At 38.5% G+C, this 26,151-nt stretch overlaps 1 protein-coding gene across 9 annotated transcripts in view; it reads right to left on the bottom strand.

Moving 5' to 3' along the window:
- The window catches only part of Abi2 (abl interactor 2), a 71,667-nt gene that overhangs the window by 6,125 nt on the left and 39,391 nt on the right, over positions 1-26,151 (bottom strand). For 4 of the 9 annotated variants that reach the window (XM_021197290.2, XM_029538401.1, XM_021197291.2 and 1 more), the window contains 4 exons: positions 24,578-24,760; positions 21,043-21,201; positions 10,634-10,720; positions 4,249-4,422 (listed from right to left, as the gene is read on the bottom strand). In XM_021197290.2, coding sequence (XP_021052949.1) covers positions 4,249-4,422; positions 10,634-10,720; positions 21,043-21,201; positions 24,578-24,760 — 603 coding nt within the window. The remainder of the gene's footprint in view (positions 1-4,248; positions 4,423-10,633; positions 10,721-21,042; positions 21,202-24,577; positions 24,761-26,151) is intronic. The other 5 variants (XM_021197293.2, XM_021197292.2, XM_021197297.2 and 2 more) reach the window with 3 other exon arrangements.

Raw genomic sequence — 26,151 nt, 5'->3', positions numbered from 1 at the left:
GAGAGAAGGAAGGAGGAATTGCCTTAGAAAGATTTCATAGCAAATTTAAGTCTGAAATGTGGTTATGGTCATGCAGGAGATTGTGTATGTGTATGTGAGTGTGCATGCGATTAAGGTGGTAAGATCAGTGATCAATTGAAATTAACTTTTCTATTTTTACTCCCGTCAAAAATATCCTGTTTAAAACTACCAATTTTCATGCCATGGAAACATAGATATACATGAAATGTTAGGCATCTGGCTATTTTTCTTTAATTATAGGCAAAAGAAAAGTAATAGTATTCAGTATTTCCAGTACTAACATGAAAGCACTGTAAATTTCCAAGTTGCTCCAATTACCACTCCAGTAAGAGTATCCTTTAAGAAATGCTTTAGCTGAACAAAGCTAAACATTTCCTTTTAAATTTAATATGAAAAATGTTAAAGACAGAAGAGGTAAAGAAAATGGGAAGAGGAAAGAGAGCTCAGGAGGGAAGGGGAAGGTGGAATACAGACATGGCCAAACTATCTTCTTTCATAAATAAGTAAGTTGGCACAAAGCAACAAGCAAGCACCCAACAATGAAAATGATATGCTCACTCACTGTCCAACACAGCAGACGCACTGGACATCACAGATCCATATTCAGGATTAGTCATCTGCTGGATCAGTAGTAAGTATAGCAAATATGCATGGGAAGGGAAGTGAGACAGAGAATGCTCTGAGGAAGGACAGGGAAAGGGACAAAGATACAGGGCATCAGCAATCACACCTGCCAATGAACCGCCTTGAACTGGCTGGCAAGCTACTAGAAATCAAAAGGTAACCACGCTATCATCTCCATATACTATATTTTATTAAGTCTTGTTACGAGGTGAGATGATTTTTCTTACATGGAAACTGGAAGGCTTATTATAAGGCAGTAAAACCTGTTTAACAATTTGAAACTGATCTACAATCTGTCCTGAGGTGACCAAAGTTGAATTTGACATTATCACTAATAAATTTAGTAACTTAACAATGTAATCTGAATTAAAAGCAATTTCAAAACTTATTGTGGCTGTTGTTTCTATGAAAAACAATGCTGCTTTGTTAATGAGGCCATGTTTCCTCTGCCCCAGCACACTAAGGAAACGTCACACTACAGTGAAGAGACACTGCCTATTCCTCTCATCACGTCCTGTTGGGAAAAGCCACCTATGCTCTCGCCGTCAATGTTTTCCTCCAGTTTCTACAAACACTGCCTTCTAGTTCTCTTACTACTCCCGAGTTCTGCACACCCAGGGAAGAGGGAGCCCTGCCTTCTCCTGTCTCCTCATCACTGCGATTCCTGTCTGCACCAGTGCACTAGCCAATATACTTGAAGAACCTGGACATTTTCTAAGCAGCATCAAGACTGGATTTTACAAACTCTGACCTTCAGCTCCCATGCACACTGCTTCCTGAAGTATTTTGCTTGGGATGATGCCCTGGTCCACCATCAAAGATTCTTGGTTCCTTGTTCTTAAAGTTAACAGAAGTACAGAAGTGCACTGTCTCCAGGTACAATATACTCCTGGGTGCAAGAAAAAGCACCCACAAACAACTGACCTTCACTAACTCACCCAATCCTTCTGAAAGCCAAATCGCCCCCATCTATCTTTTCCCTTTTTAAACAAAATTTAAGCAAGGCCTTAAAATGGGCGTATTAGCCAACGTCATAAAAAATAAAAAATAAAAAAAAAAAAACTTTAACCTGTATTACTTGGTTTTTAACTCTGAAAGTGCTAAAATAACTGAAAGACAATGCACTTGGTGGACATTTCTAAGTCACTACACTTACCAAACTGAATGCTAGTAATAGTAGAGGCTAGCAAATCCCAGAACTCAAGACAGTGGGGAGAATTGTGAGCTCCACAGTTCAGATATTAACTCAATTATGAATTTCTAGTTCACAAAATCTACTTAATTTCCCTAATCTTCAATCTGCCACTTTGTCAGTATTACAACAGTGCTTACATTTGCTACCTGAAAGCACAGTTATGTTAAATGCAGTGATTTGTGTAAAAAAAATTTATTAGTTTATTAGTAAGTTCTGTAAAGTGACAGGCACAAAAAGAATGCATAAAAACACCTGCCACTTCAGGTATAATGACATTTAATCCAGCACATAAGAGGCAGAAGACCTCTGAGTTCAAGATCAATCTAGTCTACATAAGGAGTCCAGGTCAGTTAGGGCTACACAGTGAGCTGTCTCAAACAAAACCAAACAAATATTGGCCTCTACGCAATCAGGGGAGACACACACACACACACACACACACACACACACACACACACAGAATACTATTTGATCTGGCCTTATATGCATATGGTTCCTCCTTCTGTGTGGGTATGTCTATTGTCCAGGTCAAGACTGCTGACCCCTCTTCTGCAGTGTCATTCCAGACCCTGTATTTCTCATCTCCAGGAAGTTCAATGTCTGTCTGTCTCTAAAAATTATTCTCTTGTATTAATTTTCTCCCACCTTTCTTGACAACTGTGACATTTATAAAACTGTTTCCCTTTTGTATGTGTGTGGGGGGAGGGCTCAGTCAAGCTATGCTGCCATCTGTTATTCAAAGCCTTAAAAAAAATACTGTTTTGTATATTTTCCCCCAGATCCTGTTTGAAGAAAAGGAATGAATCTGCTTATACTTGCTCTATCTTGGCCAAAAGTGTTAAGTCTACTATTTCTATAAGATTTACTCTAATTGCTTTTTGATTATGTGTATTTGTATAACTGTACAGCAATATGTATTTATGAGTGCAGGTGCTCACAGAGCCAGAACATCATACTCCCCTGGAGACTGAGCTAGAGGTAATTGTTATCACCCAACACGGTTGCTAGGAGCTGAGCTCGGGTCCTCTGCAAAAGCAGTATATGCTCATGACTGCGGAGCCATCTCACCAACTCAATAAATTCTCTACTTATTCATAAACGTCCATGGGTGATTTGTGGTGGTCTGAATGATGATCACACTCACGGGCTCGAATGTTTGGGTGACTTCTCCTTAGCTGGAAGACTCTTAGAAAAGATTAGGAGTGGCATTGTTAGAGAAGGTACTGTCACTGGAGGTGGGCTTTGAGGTTTCAAAAAGCCCTTATGAGATCCAGTCCCACCCCATCTAGCATTCACCTGTCTCTGTGTCTGTCTCTCTCTCTGTGTCTCCCCTCCTCTCCCTCCCTTCTCTCTCTCTACTCTTAGCTACTGCTCCAGTGCCAGTCTGCTACAATCACCCCAGCTCTCCATGATCATGGACTGACCCTCTGAAACTGTAAACAAGCCCCCAGTTGACTGTTTCCTTCTGTCAGTTGCCAGGTCATGGTGCTTCATCACATCCACACAACAGTAACTAAGACAGCACTTTAACATACAGCCAGTTTTGAGACACAGTGGTTTGGTTGCTTCAGATTCTTTAACAGAAAATTTCCTTCTACATCAACAAATCCACACCCACAAGCTGATTAGAGTTTTTTTTTTTTTCTTCTTCGTTGTGAGGCAGGATCTTACTCTGTAGCCCAGGCTGACCTGGACCTTAGTCTGGCCTTAACCTCTCAAGTGCTGGAGTTGTAGGTGTGAGCCACCATGTACAGCAGAGCTTGAGACCTGGAAGCTCCTGTTCCAAGGCACCATATGTCACAGTTACCTAAGAGAAGAAATTTTGCATACACAAACACACACACTGTTATAGAAAGGAGTCTGAGACAACATTATTCTTTGGAAGAAAGTTTCCTATGGAAATACTCAAACTTAAAACATATAAAAATAACTCAAAATTATATGAATGCTCAGCAGTAATACAACATAACTGTTATTCCAGCATGAGGCAGAAAAATCAAGAGTTAGAAGCCAGCCTGGACTACCTGGTAAGACTGTATGTCCAAAAAAAAAAGAATCAAAATAATAATAATACTGATAATGATGGTTGAAAGCAAATAAATAATTTGGAAAAACAATCCTCTCCCTGGGGAATTCCAAAGGAAAACCCACTTGGCTTTTATTTTGTGATATATAAATAATTTGTGAAAAGCAAGTTCAATAGTATGAGATAAACATAAAAATGTACTAATAAACTTCAAAACCATAAACCCTGTAAACTGACTAAAAAAACCTAAACAGAATAGATAATACAAGTAAATAAAGCTTTAATTATGCGTAAAAATAAGCATGCCCTTTTTCTGAGCAGCAGGTCTCATTTCTAATATAGAAGTTGAGAACATCTTTCCAGACGACCTCCTGACACCTACCCTTTTCCAAGTAAGCCCTTGGCGCCCATGGTGGGTCCTCTTCAGCATAAGGATCGCTGTACTCAACCACGGCTGCTTCCTCCTCTTCATAATCTTCTGGAGGAGGGGGGGGAGGGGGGGACTCATCAAAGACTGGCTCTTCCACAGGTGGTGGTGGTGGGGGTGTATCTGAAACTAAGAGTGTATCAAGCTGACAACAATGTACCATGTAAAGTTCAACATTTATCTGAACTTCTTCTAGATTCATTCAATATAAACCTAGACTAGAAAATAATCATCTTTCAAATGATGACTGAGCAAGAGTAATTTTCCCACAATTATGTTTTAAACCTTCAAGCATGACTTTTTCTTCCCATTTGGGTCAGTTGAATGAGTTTTGGTCAAAATACTTACTGTTAATTGGGCCGCCAGAACCTTTCAGTAATAACAATCACTTTTCTAAACAAATGAGTACAATATGGGCTTTACACCCTATTCAAGTCATTATCAGAAACAATAATAAATTGGGTAATTACAAACACATTAAAAAGTAAAATGAGTGCAAAAAATACACAAGTTTTTACAATCTGCTACGTTGCTCTCATTACAATTGAGACAGGTTTTCACTATATAAACCAATCAAATTTGCAATCTTACTGTCTCAGCCCCCCCAAGGGATGGGATTACAGTAATTCACCACACTGCCAGCCTATTTTTTTATTAAACAGAATTATATCAAATTGGGGAGGACAAAAAACATCACTAATAACTTTGAGAGTTCAAGCACTAAGACATTTTATGAATTAGTTTTGTTTTTAACCAATTCAGGTTTAGTGATTATTTGAAATTTCTTGAAACTACACGTCCATATGTATTATTAGAAGAACTTAAAATAAACCCTGCAGAGATTTGCTTTCAGGGATCAGTCTCACCATAGTATACCATGTTAAAAAAAAAAAAAAATCATCTGCAAACCCAAAGAACTCAAAGCTTTCAAATGCTTGATACATACTTGAACACAGCCAAGTATACTAAGCTTGCATTTACCAGCCATAGGTTCTAAGCTTCAGCACGATCCTTACTTGTAAAGTACCAGAGCTTTACACATAAATTCTCTGAGAGAGCCTATTTTTAATCTCAGTCTCCTGACAGTCAGATGTGCCAACACCACTTTCTATTTCAGTGTTCTCCCACAGGCTGAGAACCATTCTGTACTTAAAAGTTCACTCCCAAAAATTCTGTATCCTATGGGATTTGGGTTGTTTTCCCCGCCCCCCTGAGGGTGTGGTGCTACTGTGTAGCCTAGGCTGGCCTCAAACTTGTGCATGGCATAGTCCTATGCTGTTTAACCCCCCCCCCAAAAAAAAAAACAAAACAAAACAAAAAAATGTCATCTTAATAGATCCTTTATTCAAATGTAATGTTTTTCGTACAGAGATTAAAAACAGCAGTGAAAATTCTGTATGTTTATAAGAGAGTTAACTGCACAAAAACAGAGATCCAAGGGACCTTCAGAAAAATCAGAGGAACTGTGTTCTAAAATTACACAAAATAGAGATACTGTTAATTTTCCCCTTAGTTGTAACCACCTCAGAGCCAGCTGAAAAGGACTGCCACATGTTACTGTTTTCTTTGTGCATATCCCAGTCATACAGCTAGTATTGCATTATACATTAGTTCACTTCATCTTTCCCTTGGAGAGATTTTTTTATTTTTTACTTTTTTGTGATTCTAGGGCTCAACTCAAGATCCTTTCACATCTTCCATCCTACATAGCCCCTTTAAACCACACCCCCAGGCCAAGGGGATGGTTTTTAATCTTAATTTTATAAATGTGAACAGAAGCTCCTCAAGATTAATGTTCCTATAGCAATAAACGGAAAAGCATCTCTGCCCATTACCTTAGATAAAATCTGTACCATGTAACCCATGCTTCGTATCAGTAAGTAAGTACCACCCAGGAGCCTCGTGGGGCTAGGTTCAACACTGAGAGCAGTATAAAGGAAATGTCACCATGACTGGACAACCAAACTTTGATTTACAATTAAGTAGTGTGATACTGTAAGAAATTAGAGTAGCATGCATCATCATAAACCAAATTCTTTATGTGGGGCCAAGAAAGGTTTCCTGAGGTGTGATGGGTGAGTCAAGGTAATAGCGGGAGGTAGTAAAATATAGAAGAAGGCACGCTTACACAGAAAAGCCCTGTCTCAAAAAAAAAAAAGAAAGAAAGAAAAGAAAAGAAAAGAAAAGAAAAGAAAAGAAAAGAAAAGAAAAGAAAAGAAAAAAAGAAAAAGAAAAAGAAAAGAATCGTCCAAAGTGGAACAGGAAGAGGAAAGGATGGCAGAATTTATGCTCTCCTCAATGAATAATAGGGGTACCATATGAGAACTTTTTTTAAAAGATAAAAATCACAATGTAAGTGCTTAATATAACTGGTTCCAAGTGACTACAGACTATTCCACACACTAAGTTTAATGCAAAGGATATGTTAGTTCAATAGACTACCTTTAAAATAATGCTTTAAAAAAATTATGATGAGCCAGGCATGGTGGCCCACACCTTTAATCCCAGCACTTGGGAGGCAGAGGCAGGTGGATTTCTGAGTTCAAGACCAGCCTGGTCTACAAAGTGAGTTCCAGGACAGCCAGAGTTACAGAGAGAAACCCTGTCTCGAAAAAAAAACAAAAAACAAACAAACAAAAATTATGATTCTAAAACAAAATACACATCTTTCCACAGTACATATTTTGAAGAAAATAGTACTCATTTGCATGTGTAAGTCCTGCCATAACTGGCAAGTCAGTCCCAGCCTTGTGGCTAGGAACCAGGTTCCTCACTGAGACGAGTATAGAGGGAAAATGTCATACCTCATACAAAGGGAGAAAGAAGGGACTGGCAAGAAAAGAGGTTGAGAGAAATCCCAAAGGAATCAGTTATGATAGGGGAGTCAAATTAGGAAGTGGCTTTTAAAATACTAATAATGCTATTATAATAGTGTTCTACAACTATCTACTCAAGTGACAACTAAGTCCTAAACACCAATCAAGTACTTAAATAACATTTAATTAAAATAATACTTCTACTTATGAAATATTTTTGATGTTTCTACAAACCTTATACCTTGCACTAATTACTGGTAAAATCTAATGACAAAAGCTCCATAATCCTACTCATCTTTAAAGTCCGATTTTTGAAGGAAAAAAGAAAATATTCTGATAAATTGTTAATCTTCAAAGTCAATTTAAAAAAATCTGACTGGTACTCTAAAATATTTGAAATAATTTGTTCAAAGAACATGTGGTAGCAAATGAATGATGAATGATGGGATTTCCCCAGGTAAACACTCATCATATCAGTTGATTTAAAAAATAAAAATAAAGATAGAAAAGCCTTTCCACTCATTATTCAACTATCTTCTTTAATCAATGAACTTACTCTGATTTGTGATGGGAAAACGTCATTCTTGCTATAATGACACTTCAAGTAAATGTGGAACTCCAAAGAGCCTAATCAGTCTGTACTTCAGGAAATTTTAAATGCAGTTATGTTCTATCCTACAGTTAACCTCTAACAATTCTACCTTTTACTGGCAAAATGTCATACCACAGCTGTGCTTGGCACACACTAGACCAACTGACAACTGATAAGAAAAACACTTCCTCCTAGAGCCAGCATGGGTCACACACAAGCCAAAAAACAGTAGGCTGCAAAGGCATAATTTTAAAGCATAAAGAATATACTTGGACATAAATGAAAATAGCCCTTACATTTAAGAAATCATCTTTAAAAATGACAATGTTTTAAAGCTTACTGATACTCATACAGTACCTTCTAATAAACAGAAATAAATAGGCTACTTTTAGAAAACAGCAGGAGAAAAGTAAAGGACAGGACACATTCAACCTTTAGGCACTGTGCTGGCTAGTTTTAGGTCAGCTTGACACATACAGTCACTTTGGAAACAGGAACATTAGTTGAGAAATGCTCCCACCAGACTGGCCTGTGGGCAAACCTGTAATGCATTTTCTTGATTGATAAGGGAGGGCCCAGCCCACTATGAGAGATTCCATTCCTGGGACGGTGGTCAGGAGTGCTATCAGCTATCAGCAAGCTGTGGGGAGCAAGTCAGTAAGCAGCACCCCTCCATGCCCTCAGCATAAGCTCCTGCTCTAAGTCCCTGTCCTGCTTGGTTCCAGACCTGACTTCCCTCAGTGAGGGCCTACTACCTGAAAGTATAAGCAAAGTGTGATGTGTGGAAAGATATATAAATGAAATGAAATCTTGCTTCCCCAAGTTGCTTTTACTTACAATGTTTGAGCACAGTAATAGAAACCCTGAGACAAGCACTAAGACTGTACAACAACCAGTTGAAATTAAACAAAATATAAAAAAGAAGGGCCCCAAAATGCCTGCTATCGGCCAGACCCTTTTCTAAGTGCCAGGGATATAGGCAGCAAACAAAATTAACAAAGCCCCTGCCCCGACATTCTACTGTTAAAATGCCTACTTCCAGAGAACCATAACAAAAGATTTTAATTATTTTTGGCCCAGGAGTGGTACCATCCACCCTTTATATGAGAGGTGCGCAGTGGGGCTGCTATGGCCTGATGACATTGTATATTAATGTCCAATTTGACTCTTGAACAAAACAGATTTGCACCTCTCCCACAATCACACTATAGTTAGAATGCCTGTTCTTCTGACTGCAACAAAACCTATTATTAACAGTCTGCTAATGACAGGAAGCCTTATTATTATAGTCAATTAACACATATTCTGCCGTATGTATTATATACAATGAAAAATCATTAAGCGATCACAATCAATCACTCTCAACGCCTACTCCAACTACTGGCAGAGTTAACCCAGGGCTGTGCACATTAGGCAACCACTCTACCCCCCAGTGATCCCGCACCTTCAGGGAACCTTTTTATCTGAATAAGCAGTGTACTGGGAATGCAGGGATGATTAGCCTAACACTGTACTTTAAGGAGACATTACAACATAAGTTCACAACAGTCACAGGAGGTAGCAGAGGGTTACAGGAGGAGAGCAGCACGAGGTCGTATGTGAACTGTGAATATTTTTTTGCTAGAGTTTGATAAAATTTTAACTTTTTATAATAAATCTGTGGGCATTTTCTGATAGTAAAAGACAGACTGTTTTACATATCCATAACACCTTTCAACACTGACAAAATCAGTGGGACCCAAACAATTTAAACTCATATTTTTCATGGATCAACTGTAATTCCTCAAAGTTTAGATTCCATGACATCATGCAACTTTATGACTGATGTAGCCCCTTAATCACCCAACACAGAAACTGCTTATTTCTTTCTGTGAGAGACACTTGTCATTAAATATTGACACAGGCCTCACAATTAAAAAATACAAGTTTCCTTAATGCTTTCCCAGAAGATTCAATATACCAACAAATTAGCTATATAACTATGCATAATTCAAAAGCAGAACACAAACCAAAGCCAATTGATGGGCTGCTTCTTGGGAGACAAACTGGCAGATTGATCTGTGCCCTACTGTGGTGTGGTCCTTTCTATACTTGGAATGCTAGAATGATATGCTCAGGCCACGTATGAAATCTATGATTCTAAGAAGAGCAAGCTAGGGTACCAGTTTGTTTAGGCAAATGAGAAACAAGCAGGACATTTGTTTGGCAATCAGAGTATCTTCTCATGCAGTTTTTTTTTTACATCACTATTTTGTCTGTCTGTCAGACCTTTACAACTAGGTGGTAGTGGTGGTGGTGTGTTATTTTTTGGTTATGGTTCTGGGGATCAAACCTGAGATCTCATGGAAGCTAAGCATGTGCTCTGAGTATAATTTCCAGAAATTTTGTTTAGTTTTGTTTTGTTTTGCTTTAGAGCTTTATTGTAGAAAGGCAGAGATAAAGAAGGGAAAAGGGAGTGAGGGACAGACAGAGGGAGGGATGGGAGGGCTTGGAGGGAGAGAGGGAGGGAGAGGGAGAGAGAGAAGCAGGCCATGGCCACATGGAGAGAAGGCAGAGGAGAGGGAGAGTGGGAGGGCTAGAGATGAGAGTAAGAAAAGAAAGATCCAGAAACGATCATTTTAAAGCTATCAGAAAGCAGAGAAGTTGGCTGTAATTGAATTGTGTGTGAGAGTGTGGATATGAGCATGTGTGTGTCAGTGTCTGAAGAGGTCATAGGTGTGAATTCTCCTGGAGCTGAAGTCCAGGTCCTCTGCTAGAAGAGAGCACTCTTAGCCAATGAGCATTCTCTCCAGTCCACCTCAATTACTTTATCATCACTAGTGAGTCATACAATGACCTATTCAAATATATGAATGACTATTCAGTCAGTTATTTGTAAATTACATTCTATGCCTATAATCTGATCTACAGCATAAAGAAGACATAAACTTACTATTTTCTTGGACTCTGGCCACAAATCCCATTAAAGGTAACTGAGGAGTTACCTGTAGGATGGAAGGAGGAGGAGGAGCAAGAGATACTGCAAAAACAAAAAAGGTGTGGAGGATAAGGGGTAAGGGCGAGTTATATAAAAAGGAAAGGATAATACAATAAGACATGTAAGGAAGTACACCACTTTTCACAAATATTTGTCTTCCTTTCGGGACCACTTTTGAGGGTAATTTTATAAACAAAACAATACACTGAATAGTTTTAGTAAGCTGTGAAACTACATGGTCTACGCTGACATGTAACAGGAGCACGTCCTCTTTGGATCTGTTGCAGATGTGTTCTCTAAAAATTTCTGTTAAGTATCATGAATAGTTTGGTTGACTTTCTAAATGCTGTGAGTATATGAGAAAACCTTGACATCCTGACAACCTAAACAGGCTTTTTATTATCTCAGTAACAAGTAACAGGCTGTAGTTGTTTCTTCATTTAGTTAAACAAATATGACCTGAGTTCCTACTGAGGGGCAAGGCCTCTACTGAAAGACGGGTTATCAGAACCTTTCATTGAGAATCAGGTGCTGTTAGTGCAGTTTTTTTATAACTCCAATTCATCAAATTTCCTCCTTGAGCCTACAAGAAATGTCACTGTTCCAAGGCTACCCTCCATCTCAAATGCATGGCACAGTCTAAGAATACCGGAAGCCTTCAACAGACATTTATGTATCAACAAACAAACAAACAAAGCAAATACCAACAGAGTTTTGAAGGTTAACTCTATAGTTACTTTCCTTGAGAAAGGGTATGTACTATGATATCCATATTCTTAATAAAATTCTCTATTTGCTCCCAATTTCAAGTAATTAATAATACTAAGAAGATTCAACTGTTTCATCACTCAAAGAGATATCAGACACACACAAACACACACACCACCTTTGTCTACCTTTCCTAGAGACAATGCTGGCCACAGGGACAAAGGCTACAGAGAACGGATCTCTTGGACAAGTACTTTAAGAGATGTATGTTAAGCAGACAAGAGGTGAGAAAGACAAGCTTAAGGAACCAAGTTAGGACAAAGGCTTAGTGGCATAAAATACCATGAGCAGGGTTCACAAGACCAAAATGTTTTCTATATCCAGCTAGTGGAAGATATGTTTAAAAATTAAACAGGCCTATTCTGGGCAGTGGTAACACAAGCCTTTAATCCCAGCTCAGAAGGAAGAGGCAGAAAGAGCTCCGAGTTTGAGACCAGCCTGATATACAGAGAGACTTCCAGGAGAGCCATGGCTACAGAGAAACCCTATTCCAAATACAAAATAAGCAAACAGTGCTGGAAAGTTGGCTCAGCTGTTTAGAGCACTTGTTGCTTCATTACACATGGTGGCTCACAACCATCTGTAAGTCTAGTTCCATGGATCCAAAAGTCTCTGTGACCTTCACAGGTTACCCAGCATGCATGTGGTACACATACATTCGTGCTGCCAAAACACTCAGACATGAAGTAAAGGTAAAATGTTTAATGAAAATCATAGAAAGGTGTGTGGGCATGAAAAAGAACTCAGTATAAAGAACCTAGGTAAACTATTAAGACCGAGGTGGAATGTCTGGGCGCCCAGGTAACCAGGACCTTGCTAGCCTGCCGTTACAAGGAAACTTTCCCATATGTTCTGTTACTAGGAAACTTTCTCATGCCAAGATTGATTCCATATTCTGTTCTGTTCTCTGCCCTTGGAAACCAATCACGATGGAAGTCAGTAGAATTGCTTTGTACAGTTACCCACAATAAGCTTGGACCCAAACCAACCACCCAACAAACAGCACTGCATGTCTGCACCTGTGTATAAGCTTTTATGGTATAAGCTGCCCCTGGGAAGGTCCCCAACATAAGCCAGACACCTGCACCAATATTAGAAACTGTCTGGAATAAGACTTCCATTCTTAGTGGCCGAGTAAAGTTTAAGTTCCCAAGAACTCCCTGGAGCTGCCATCCTACTTGGCAGAAAGAGACACGTATGTGGATAATTGATAACCTGATTGGCAAGTTAAGGCATGAATGTTAGACAAGTACCATCTTGGTAAACAAGTTAAGACATGAATGTTAGACAAGTCCCCTGCCACAGCTGAATACCCCAACCAATGAGAGCGGGATAAGTGTACAACAAAGATATGTTCCTAAAGAAATCCCCTATCCCTAAATCCTAAATAGTGAAATAACTTGGCACAGATTTGTGAATTTGGGGCTTAAAAACCCTGTAGGATCTTAACTCAGGGTCATGGTTCAGTTCCCGAATCTGGACCATAGCCATGGCCAACCAGTCCTGGGGTGTATGCCCAAAAACTACCCCTGACTGACTGAGACGGGTGCTCATGTGGTTTGTGAGGCAATTCTTGGACTATCAACAGACATTTTTTTTAAGTCACTCTGCCTCAAATTCTTGATGTTACATTTTCTGTTTACATACCATGACAAGAATCTAATCCACAAATATGATATGAAAAACAGATAATGCAACCCTGGTAGAAAAGACTTTTCTTCAAAAGCCTAATCTAAGCCTGGCACACAGTTAATCAAGACAAATTCTAGAAACAAAAAGAACTTAGTAACACTGTAGGTAAACCAGTACAGATAAGTAATAATTTAGTTAGCGTAGAAAGAACAGCAAAAGGACAAAGGGACACAAGAGTTTTTTAACCTGCAGGAGGAAAGGTAAAGAAGCTATTCACTCATTAACCTTGGTAATTAAGTACTTGAAAAGCACAAGGTGGTGAAGAGATTCTGACGTAACTGCTGTTGGATATTTCATCACACTGTGAACCCCAAGATTGTATTGTTTACTGGGAAAATCTGTTTTTAGCTGTAGTGTGGCTCAGCCCTAGCACACACATTTATAATCCAAGAGCTGTTTATTGTAAACAGAATAAAATAAAGACAACCAAAGGACAAGAGGCAGAGCTAACCACCAGCTGACAGGAAGTAAACACAGGATTAAGAAAAAGCCAGAGTAAGAGGAGTCAGGAGGAAGGACAGAGAGACTCACAGGAAGTAGAAAGGAGGGACACTGACTTGGAGGGAGGTTTTTTGAGACCATGAGAGGCCATTCCTTCTGGAATGTTAGCTAAGGAGGAAGGTCAGCTGGGTGCTTTCTCCGCCTCTCTGAGCTAGCAGCCATTCATCCCAGCATCTGGCTCCTGAGTCTTCATTGGTAAAATCCAACAGCTGAGATTTTCTTAAATGAAATGAATGAGGGTAACTTAAGCATAAAAATGAAAGACAAGAGAAGTCAGACGTCAGGAGCTCTCAGTAGAGTGGTCATGGCCGACGGTGGGCACAGACATCAAGAACAAGTACAAAACAGGACAGCTAGGAGAGTCCAGAGAGATGGGAAACCAACTCACCTTCCAAAACGGGTTCCTTCCTTCAAAAGATCGTTTTAGTACATTTTCCCTGAAATCTCACTTCCTGGCAGTAAGAACCTGACTCAGAAGATTGGGTCTGCTGCTGACACAGCTGTAATACCTCTTTCAACAAGCAGCTAGACAGCAGCTACAGCAGAAAAACAGCAGCCCAGGACCACAGGAAAGGAGGATACAGCATGTGCATAGACATCCTGTAAGACCAAACATCTCCTGGTACCAGACACAAACTTCCTTCCCTCCTCTCAACAGAAACTCTCTTCAGCTATTGTTTAATTTACCAAGTAAAACAATGACTTTTGTACTTAGAGGGGAGGAGTATAAACATAATCTTTACAACAAACAGTCTTTTTATGGGCAAATTGGGCTTATTAATTGGAGCAGGAGTGTCAAGACAGGGTTTCTCTGTGTAACCCTGAGTGTCCTAGACCTTACTTACTCTGCAGAGCAGGTTGGCCCTGAGCTCAGATGTCTGTGCCTCCAGAGAGAGGGACTAAGGCCGCACCACCACAGCTCAGATGACGTGTACAGATGACTATGCTTCTTCTCTGAACGGGAGACCATCGAGAAGGTCACCAAAAGCAGCCTTGCAAACGCCAATTTCAGACCTTCCTAAAAGAATTACTCTGAATTTTCTAAGCTACTCTTGGGAAATTTTCTAAAATTCATCTAACCAGAATTCAGTTCTACCTGGTTCTGTGCATTCCTGTGATCAGAAAAGACCGGGAAGTAGAAGTTTGGCACAGCTCGGTATTAGAACACATCATTGAATGCCAAAGGCTTTGAATTCCATTCTCAGTAACAAGAACAGAAATGGGAAGCAACCTTATAAATTATATGTTCCCATTATGTATACAAGATGACTCCTTATCCCAAGGAGCTGAAGGAGTTTGCAGCCCCATAGGAGGAACAACAATATGAACTAACCAGTACCTCCAGAGCTCCCAACCAAAGAAAACCACCAACCAAAGAGTACACATGGTGGGACTCATGGCTCCAGCTGCACATGTAGCAGAGGATGGCCTAGTCAGTCGTCAATGGGAGGAGAGGCCCTTGGTCCTGTGAAGGCTCTATGCCCCAGTATAGGGGAAGGCCAGGGACAGGAAGCAGGTGTGGGTGGGTTGGTGAGCAGGGGGAGGTAGGGGGGGTTAGGGGTTTTCAGAGGGGAAACCAGGAAAGGGGACAACATTTGAAATGTAAATAAAGTAAATATCTAATAAAAAAATTACTCCTTATATGGTAAAAACCTTTACCTTAGAACCACGAAACGTCTCTGAATTTAGAATGAGTTACATTATTTTTATTAAAAATACAATGGTGAAAGGCTAGAAACATGGTTCAGTGGTTAAGAGCACTTGCTCCACAGGACCTAGGTTCAATTCCCAGTAACCACACAGCAGTTTACTACTGTCTATAACTCCAATTTCAGGGGATCCAATGCCTTATGCTGGCACCTGTGGGTGACATACACTGACATACATGCAAGCAAAACACCCATACTCATTAAATAAAACACATTTAAAAAAAATACAGTGGTGCAGTGAGAAAAGAGACTCAGTAGGTGGCTGAGATTCTAAAGAGATCTTAAACCGAGCAGCACCGAGACTAGAGTTATGTACAGAACAAGATTTAGATACTAAGATAAAAGACTTTCCCAACAAAAGAGAGTTGGAGAAGGAATGTGCTGGTGAAATAGACTTTACAAGCCTTACGTTTCCTGCTGACGTATGGCCTTGTGAAGCATCTTTGAGATATGATACTTCAGATATCCAATTCAAAAGCACTTTAAAGCAATGATGTTACACTTTCATGTCTTATTTTCATGAGCTTTATTTTTTTTTCTTTTCTTTTTTTTTTGTTTTGTTTTTTGGTTGTTTTTTTGTTTGTTTGTTTGTTTTGTTTTGTTTTTTGAGACAGGGTTTCTTTGTATAAAGTTGGCTGTCCTGGAACTCACTTTGTAGACCAGGCTGGCCTCGAACTCAGAAATCCACCTGCCTCTGCCTCCCGAGTGCTGGGATTAAAGGTGTGCGCCACTATAAAAAGGCAAAATTATAAGAATTACTTCTGGGGCTGGAGAGATGACTCAGCAGTTAAGAGCACTGACTGCTCTTACAGAGGTCCTGAGTTTAATTCCCAGCAACCACATAATGGCTCACAGCCATCTGTAATGGGATCTGATGTCTTGTCCTCTCTTCTGGTGTGACTGAAGACAGGTACAGTGTATTCATGTGCATAAAATAAATAAATAAATCTCTAAAAACAAAAAAGGCTGGAGTTCTTGGATGTCCACAGATAAGCAGTATCATTTAAAAGAAAATACTGGCCGGGCATGGTGTTGCATGCCTTTAATCCCAGCACTCGGGAGGCAGAGACAGGCGGATTTCTGAGTTCGAGGCCAGCCTGGTCTACAAAGTGAGTTCCAGGACAGCCAGGGCTATACAGAGAAACCCTGTCTCGAAAAACCAAAGGAAAAAAGAAAGAAAAAAAGAAAAGAAAATACTTCTGAATTCAACAAAGAACATTATGTTTAGTTATTACATATTAAATTTAATTGGTGGTATTTTATATTCCAGGAAGAAAAATAATTTATGCAATTTATTTCAAATTATATTTCTTTAAAATAAGTATCAACCTAGAACAAGAAGATTTTAAAAAAATGATTTGAAAAAAATTGATTTGAGTAATTAGTAATAGGAAGCTGTCTAATGATACAACTGGATCACCAAAGAACTGTTAACCTTGCAGTCTCAGAACATTTTTTTTTAATTACATCATTTTGATACTCTTTTTCAAATACAAAGTCATCAAAAGCTATGACAAAAAGAAAAAAACTAGCTGATTACGATTTACAGTCTAAAAATATACTTTGCATTTAATAGTCAGTACTAAGGATCTATTTGTTTTACCTGGTCAAATGGGAACGTACTTAAGACATTTTAACTGTAGGATTTTTGGTTTGGTTTGGTCATCCCCTAAGAACTATCTAAAATAGCATTCAAACATGGCTTCTTGCTACTGCTCCTTACTACCAGACCACACCAGTCTCTCGGCTGCTGCAGAGCTGTACTGCTATGCCTAACCTCCCTGCCTTTAGAGCAGGGCACAGCATCAGCCACGCTAGCACTGCCTTTTCACTGTTTCTTTGTTCATCTCTGGAAGGGAAAGGATTTAAACACTTTAAGATCATAAAGCCTCTATTTTAAGAAACACTGATTACTGTTAACTGATACAAAAGGTTTCATACTTGATAACCATGATTAATATCTTATTAACTAGGTTTGTTATATGTGTATAAATGTTTATGTAAAAACATGTAGTAATATATGCATTCTTTAATATTCTTTTTTTCATAGGTTTATGTATATGAGTACACTGTAGCCATCTTCAGACACAACAGAAGAGGGCATCGGATCCCATTACAGATGGTTGTGAGCCACCATGTGGTTGCTGGGAATTGAACTCAGGACCTCTGGAAGAGCAGTCAGTACTCTTAACCTCTGAGCCATCTCTCCAGTCCAGATGTTTTACATGCTTAAAGAAGACTTAACTAATAACTGTCTGTGTTTCTATAACTCTCTTCACTGTTGCCAAATAAATTTAATAAAGAGAGAACAAAAAGTGCTTGAGTTATATTCTAATGAAGGTTTCATTCAGTAACTTGCTTCTGAAATGATCTCATTAGAATACAATTAACTTCCAGCTTGAACTTAGCACTATCATTCCATATTATAATCCCTGTTAGAATACCCTTTATCAGACTCAAAAGCAACTGACATTAGTGGGAATGCTGTCAGACTTGTCCCTACAGAACCCCACTGCCTTGTCAGACTTCATTCTGTGGAAGTGTGTATCCATGGCAGAGCTCTGACTGTAAAATATGGGCTCATACAAGCATCATGTTCACAAAACGGCTCACTAAGCACTAAGTATCACCAAAGAGTTGTCAAAGAAAACAGGCATGCTTGCAGTTGCGGTCCAGGACAAAGACAGAACAACAAGATCACGGTTCCAAGGCCAGAGACTTCTCTCTCTAGAACAATAGTTTTGTTCTGTTTTTTAAAATTAGGTTTAAAAAGCACTCTAATTAACAGCTATAATTGTCTTCTTTAAAGTTACCAAATTCTAAAAGAAAGGCAGAACTTAGAATACAGAATATACAGTCACAACTAAGCTACTTCTCACAGCTAAAACAATTCCAATTCACCTTAGTTCCTTAAATGTGTAAAATACTTAGATTAAAATCCCTGCCTAATGATTTAATTTTACTTTAAATTATAATAGGCATATATGAATCTGATTTATTAAAAAAGCATTACTGAAATACGTAATCTTTAGTGCAACAGTAGAGCACTTGCCTAACACAAAGCCCTAGACTCAATCCTTAGTACTTCAAAAATTAAATACATGAAACAAATGTTTAAACAGCTGTCACATTTTATCTACAGAGGTCTCATAGAAGTATTTAGTACATACACACACAGCATGAAATATTCCTTCCATATTTTCACTAAGTACCCTGTACATCTGTATCAAGGCTGTAACAGTGAGAACCTCAGTATGGATTTAACCCATTTTGGATTAACATCATTGTTTCACACCTAAAGTAAGAAAAGGACTATAAGCAGTACTTTCCAGAAACGCAAGAGAGCTAGGCCATCTTCCACAAAACTATGAAGTAAGTTGTAGCTAATGAACTAAAATTGAAAGACAAAAAAACAAAAAAAACCAACGCACGCAATGGCCAGCCATGAGATCATACACCCAACTCAGGAGGGTGAGGCAGGAGAAGAATGTGAAACCACAAATTCAAAACCTGTCTAAATAAGACATTATAGTTTTTAAAGTAGAGGAAAATAATTTCAGAAAGGAATATACTTGTAATGCAAATTTGGACAACAGAAGCAGAGTATGTGATACACTCTGGCAATATTTAAGATGAAAATGAATTTAAAGAAAAAACCCTAAAAACAGCCTAAAACCCTAAGCATGAAAAGGCAAATATACTTCAATCAAGGCATTTACGTGGATGTACACTGCATTCTGCACTGACTAAACTACAAATACAGCATTCAATATATGAGAGGAGCCGAGGACAGTGAAGAAACTTAGAAAAAGGAAGAAGGGTTTCATTTGATATTCAACAATATTTTTGAACAATTTTCTCAGAACACTACATAAAGACTAACAAACACTCCACCACTAGCGTATCTTATATCGTAAAGTCTTCCCTTCCTCCTCTTTCCCCTTTACCAAAACCAGAGTAAGCCTAGCAGGTGAGAACAAAAAGAAAAAAAAAAACAAAAAAAAAAAACAAAAAAAAAAAACAAAACCTTGTAATTTGAAGGTAGGTAAGACATGACAATAGGAAAGGCATGAAATACAAAAATCAAAAAACATTGAGTGGCAACTGCCTTCAATCCCAGCACTCAAAAGGCAGGGGCAGGAAGATCTCTGAGTTTGAGGTCAGTAGAATCTACAGAGCTACATCTAGGACAGCCAGAGCTAAACAAAGAACCCTATCTTAAAAAACAAGCAAACAAAACACCTTGACCTTGGTTTCATATACAAAATTATATATGTGACTGATCACCAATCTTGGGGCTCAGAGATTATTCAGCAATTAAGCCCATAGCTGCTCTTCCTGAGGACCCAGATTCAATCAATTCCCAGTAACCACAACTGTAGCTCCAGTTTCAGGAGGTACAACTCCCTCTTCTAGTTTCTGTGGGCATTAGGCATGTACATGGTACACAAACATACGTACTTGCAAGCAAAACAACTATATACACATAAAATGAAATAAAAAATTAATTAATTTTAAAACTAACACCAATTTTCTATATGTGAATCAAATGAGATAACAAGTAAAATGAAAGTCATTTTTTTCTTTTGCAAGATCCTAAAGGACATAATTAAGGTTTTACTAACAGGTAGCAGCCACAGCATAAATTTTCTACTCCATAAATTCAATGCTATGAGAGATGGAATGATTTGTCCCCTAAGTCAGAGGACCTAACACAGGCTTAATTACCTCTTAGCCAAATTTAAAAAACAAAACAGTATGTTAACATAATATATTCAAGTAGTCAAGATGTCAAAAGTTTCTCTTCCATTCTCCGAGGAAGGAACAAAATACTATTATACGTAGCATTAAATGTGCAAGGTTAGCTTTTCTGTAATACATGATTCAATTCTTTTTTTTTTTCCTTGAGACAGGGTTTCTCTGTATAGCCCTGGCTGTCCTGGAACTCACTCTGTAGACCAGACTGGCCTCGAACTCAGAAATCCGCCTGCCTCTGCCTCCCGAGTGCTGGGATTAAAGGTGTGTGCCACCATGCCCGGCTACATGATTGAATTCTTTATTTCATCTATGTGAATCGATTTCTCCAAGGCCCATCACAGTATCGGATTTAATAACTGTTTTAAGACAGGTTGGCTGCCTAATGCAAAACACCTTTCTGTGCACCCACTTTTGTGTAATTCACAGAGCAGTGAGGTCTCATTAAACAAAAATACTATTCTTGCACACCCCACTTGAGTCAGGCTCTCATTCTGCAGCCTAGACTGGCTACTCTCCGTGCCTCTGCCCCATGAGTATAGCTGGTCATCCTAGAACTCATTCTATACACTAAACTGGCCTCAAATTCAAAGATCCACCTGCTTCTGCCTCCCAAGTACTGGAAAGATGCACACCAGTGTTGCCCCAATTCAGTATTAGTTTTTAAAAGCAAATGACTACACACACTGAAAACTATTCCATTGGGGGAAGAGCAGGATGAGCTCTTTAGCTTTACATATAAATCATGTATTGACTTATTAAAGTTAAAAGCACAGTAGTATTAAAAACTTAGTATTCATCCATTCTTCTATTTATTCAACAATAGTCTAAACTATAGGATAAACACCTATTATGTATGGGCTAATTATGTGTAACAAAAAGGTTTTGTTTTTTATGGTACAAAAGAGAGGAAAAGAAATCGATAAAGAGAAATCTAACCTGGATTCTGGTTATAAAAAGGACCTCCATTCATCTGATTCTGAAGGCTTGTTTGCGAAGTTATGGAAGGAGGACGTCGATAGGGCAATGAGCCCCCTATTGTAGGTGGTGTATGGCGAGAGACAGGCCTGTTCATGCTGTAGAACTGAACAGGATGACCTGGAAAATGAACAGAACACAAACACATCATTAAAGGAAACTTATCTCAAATAATGAAATTCTTTATGTATATCATGCACTTTCTAGTAAGATTATTAAAAAGCACAGTATTTATTCAAATTAATGAAAGATGACAGCTGCTACTCTGCTGATACTGTATTAAAGTATAAAAAGTAAGAAAATTAAAATATTACATATGGAAAAGTAACATCTAAATCAAAAACTAACATTTTGACTTTGTTTTAATCATTTGACTATTTTTTTAAAAGCACAATTAATTAAAATGTACACCTCTGTACAGACAGAATGTCTCCCAAAGCCAAGTCTCCAGTATAGCTAACTATTCTCAACCTAAGGGTCACACATCAGACAGCCTACGTATCAGATATCTATCTACATTATATTTCTCTTTTTTTTTTTCTTTTTTGGTTTTGTGAGACATGGTTTTCTCTGTGTTCTCTTGCTTTTCTGGAACTCATTCTGTAGACCAGGCTGGCCTCAAACTCACAGAGATCCACCTGCCTCTGCCCACCCCAATCCTAAAGGCATGTACCACCACTGCCCAGCTACAGTGCAACTCTTAACAGTTTTAAAATTACAGTTATGAAGTAGTAATTAAGTAATTTTATGTTTGGAGTCACAACAACATGAGGAGCTATATTATAGGGCCCCCGCATTAAGAAGGTTGGGGAGCAGGGTCCTAGTGCACCAGTGTTAAATGTCAACAGCTGTAAACAGTTACTAGGTCATGAGGGTTCTGTTCTCATAAATAAATAATACCATTATCAAAAGTGGATTTTCTTCTTTTCTATTCTATGTACAGAGTCTCTCTCACCAGATTAAGGAACCTTGATACTAGATATTCTGCCTCCAGAACTAATACAGTCAGGCTAATATAATGTATAAATAATCTAGTCTACAGTATTATAATAGGACACAAAAGAGATTAATTTTCCCCCTCCTCTCCAAAACATAATTATTTAAAGTAGCCATTAAACACTGGAGAATAAACGAAGAATTGAATTCTGGGAAAACAGAAACAAAAACAAGACAAAAAACAAAAAAAAATGTTTGATACAGTCATATTCTAAAATAGCTGGTGATAACAAAAAACACTGTTTAAAAGAAAACAAAATATTTCAACAAAACACTTGATGCTTTAACACCAAGTCAAACCCATCTTTATACAATTCAATATACTCATCTTCTAACAGCCAGATTGTGTCTTAAAATAGTTTATTAAATCTGAATCAAAAATGATCATCACCCCAGAAACCTATCCATTTATCACTCATTTCAACCTATCTTACCTCTTCAGAGTTATGCACTGCTAATATCAACCGGAAACATTCTTTCCTAATCCACCCAGTTTCCATCTCTAAGTCAAATCCGACCTTGCCTTTACCCTCACTTGGTGCCCACTCAGTCAGAGGCCCTCTTACAACAGGAGGAGAACACCCATGAAAGAACACCAGCAAGCAACAGGGCACGCAAGGAAGGGAATGACAGGAAGAGGGAAGAGGAGGAAGAAGTAAAAGAGGAAATAAAAAGCAGAAAGGGCAAGACAACAGGGAGAAAAGCATTGCGTAGGATCTTCAAAACAGAAAACTATGAATTTTATAAAGTTGGATCCACTCTAAATTCTCATCAATCTTAAGTCTATCAAGCACAGCCAAGTACCTATTATTATGATATCATTTAACTGCTAAAATTAACTCTTAGTTAGGTGTCATTTATTATTTCTGGGCATTAGCAAGATTTCTCTATTTAACTAGCTGGACTAGTGTAACAAGAGTTGTATATCTCAACCAAATGACTGCCCACATTTTCACTCATCCATTACAGAAAAATCTTCATAAGGATTATTATAGAAGCTATCTAAATAGAATACCATCCAAAATCCAATTTGGACAAAGACATCTTTTAAAGCATGTTTTATTAGTAGCCTGGTAGTAGTGGTATACACTTTTAATCCCAGTAATTGGGAGGTAGAGACAGGTGTGTCTCTATAAGTTTGAGGCCAGGCTGATATACAAAATAAGTTCCAGGACAGGCAGGGCTACATAGAAAAACCCTGTCTCAAAAAAGGGATCCATTTACTAACCGGCATCATATTAACAGTTAAATTTATTTTCCTATCCCAGCAAAACGTATTTGAGGTTAAGATCTTTTCTAATGATTGATTACATTTATTTATAAGGAGGGCACATTCATACAACAGTGTGTGTGTGTGTGTGTGTGTGTGTGTGTGTGTGTGTGTGTGTGTGTGTGTGTTTATTTGTTTGTAGATTAGAGGACAGCTTATACAACCCTGGTTGTCTGGCTAGGGAGCAAGCTCTTTACCTGCTAAGCCATCTCCTTAGCACTAGATTGAAATCTTAAATAAAACATCAGTCAACTTAAATAATCTTAAAGTCCTTTGAACTATAATTTATGAATTTAATATAGACATAGAGTTTGTAATTTTCTATATAAAACATTGCATTAAAATATATTTTTCAGGGATTGGAGAGATGGCTCAGTGGTTAAGAGCACTGACTGCTCTACCAGAGGTCTTGAGTTCAATTCCCAGCAACCAAATGGTGGCTCACAGCCATCTGTTATAGGATTAATCCAATGGCCTCTTCTGGTGTGTCTGAAAACAGTTACAGTGTACTTGTACACATAAAATAAATAAATCTTTATAAAAAAAATTTGCAATTGTCATAGGCTTGATTTTGTTAGTTACTTAACCTATAATAACAGTATTGGTGTATGTGTGTAGCACAGGTATTATATGCAGACACTTGTGCATGTGAATAGTTGAGCATGTAGAGGCCAGTGGTCAGCCTTTCGTGTTAGTCCTCAGAAGCCACCGACCTTGTATTTTTAAACACTGTCTCTCCCTAGGACCTGGCACTTACCCTTGGACTGGGCTGACTAGTCAGCAAGCCCCAGGGACCCACCTGCCTTCAGCTCCCCAGTACTGGAATCACAAGCACACACCACCATGCCTAGCTTATGTGGGTGCAGGGATAAAACTCAAGTTCTCATGCTTGCACAGCAAGCACTTTATCAACTCAGCTATCTCTTCAGCTTCCTATAATAGTTCTAATGTTAAGTTTTCAAAACTATACAGAAGTTGACTCCATACTAAGTTCACATTTAACAGAATAAATTAAAGTAATACTAATGTTTGTGTAACTTTATTAGACAAGTGTATCACAGACTTTACCCCATTTTTCTCAGTAAATTCTTTGTTCACATGCCACTTTCTGATTAAAGTATTTATCATCATTTAAAAAAAATACAAGTAAAGCCAAACCAACAAACATAAAGCTGGAGTTTCAGGAAAGAATGGGCAGATGGTGGATCTGTCTGCCATGCCAATACTTACCTGTGGGGGGATTAGAAGAAATAACAGGGGGAGTTGGAGAAGTGAAGCCATCAGCAAGGCTCTGTGCACCCCCAGCAGCAGCGTCTGGGGCAGTGGAGGAGGGAACAGTAGCAGGAACAAGAGGGGTGGGGACAGATGCAGAAGTAGCAGGAAGGGGAGGAGTGCCAGCAGAGCCAGCAGGGGCTGAGGGAAGAGGAGTAAGAGGCAGCATTAATAAGGCAGTCACAGTAGCATTAGAAGAAGCACTGCAATATGAAGAGCAATCAGCACTTAATACTAGCCAAAAGAATAAAACACTGAAAAAGAAGGCTTAAGGTCATTAGGTGAACAACAAATAATTCAAGATGCTCAGGATCATATAAAAAAATATTCATTAGTTAAAAACAAGCCTTTCTTTTTACCTGAAAATTAACTAACTTGGGAGAAAAATATACTTCCTGTATATTAATTATTTCTAAGTATATAAAACTACACTAAAGCAACAATATTCTTAGAACTACAACAGACATATTCCAAACAGTAGTTTATCAGTTTTTTTTTTTTTTAAAAAAAAACTTAAAACAAACATGCATACCACATTATGTGACTTTTGTATACAGGTAGTATTTGGATTATTATAATTAAAGATGTTTTGGAAACAGCAATTCTCACTACATAGCACATTGGCTCTTAGATCACTACTCTTCTACCTTAACCTATACATGTTGGAATTAAAGGCATGCACCACCATCTACTATGTAATATTCTATCTTGCTGGGTTTAGTTTAGTTTGGTTTGGTTTTTGATTTTTTGGAGACAGGGTTTCTCTGTGGTGCTTGGCTACCCTGGAACTTGCTCTGTAGGTCAGGCTGGCATCAAACTCAAGAGATCTACCTGCCTCTACCTCCTGAGTGCTGTGGTAAAAGGGATGCCAATACACCTGGTTTATCTTGCTGGTTTTTCTATTAAAGTTTTTTTTACTCGAGTGTAAGCCTGAAAGAGCTTATTTGTACATGTAGTATGCAAGTGTGCATGTAGATGTCTAGAGGCCAGAAGAGGGTGTTGGGATCTTCTGGAGCTGAAGTTACAGGCAGTTGTGAGCTATCCAGTCTGGTGCAGAAACCAGGCCTAGGTCTTCTACAAGAGCTGTAAGGGCTCTGAATCCATCAGCTGTCCCTTCAGCTGCTCTCTCAATGCTTTTAAAACTAAATTCAAACTCTGAGTCTTCAAACCAAACTACTGTATCTGTTTCAAGAAAATGAAAAAGGGCTGGCGAATTGGCTCAGTGGGGAAGAGAACTGACTGCTCTTCCAAAGGTCCTGAGTTCAAATCCCAGCAACCACATGGTGGCTCACAATCATCTATAATGAGATCTGATACCTTCTTCTGGTGCGTCTGAAGTATAGTGTACTTATGTATAGTAATAAATAAATCTTTGGGCCAGAACAAATGGGCCCAACCAGAGCAAGCAGAGGTCCAAAAAAATTGAATTATCAACAACCACATGAAGGCTCACAACCATCTGTACAGCTACAGTATACTCACATACATAAAATAAATAAATAAATCTAGAAAGAAAGAAAGAAAGAAAGAAA

The sequence above is a fragment of the Mus pahari genome, chromosome 5 (genome assembly GCF_900095145.1).
Source record: "Mus pahari chromosome 5, PAHARI_EIJ_v1.1, whole genome shotgun sequence".
NCBI classification, from domain to species: Eukaryota; Metazoa; Chordata; class Mammalia; order Rodentia; family Muridae; genus Mus; species Mus pahari.
Note: the sequence above shows the minus strand (reverse complement) of the source record. Positions and strands in the feature narration are given on the sequence as shown.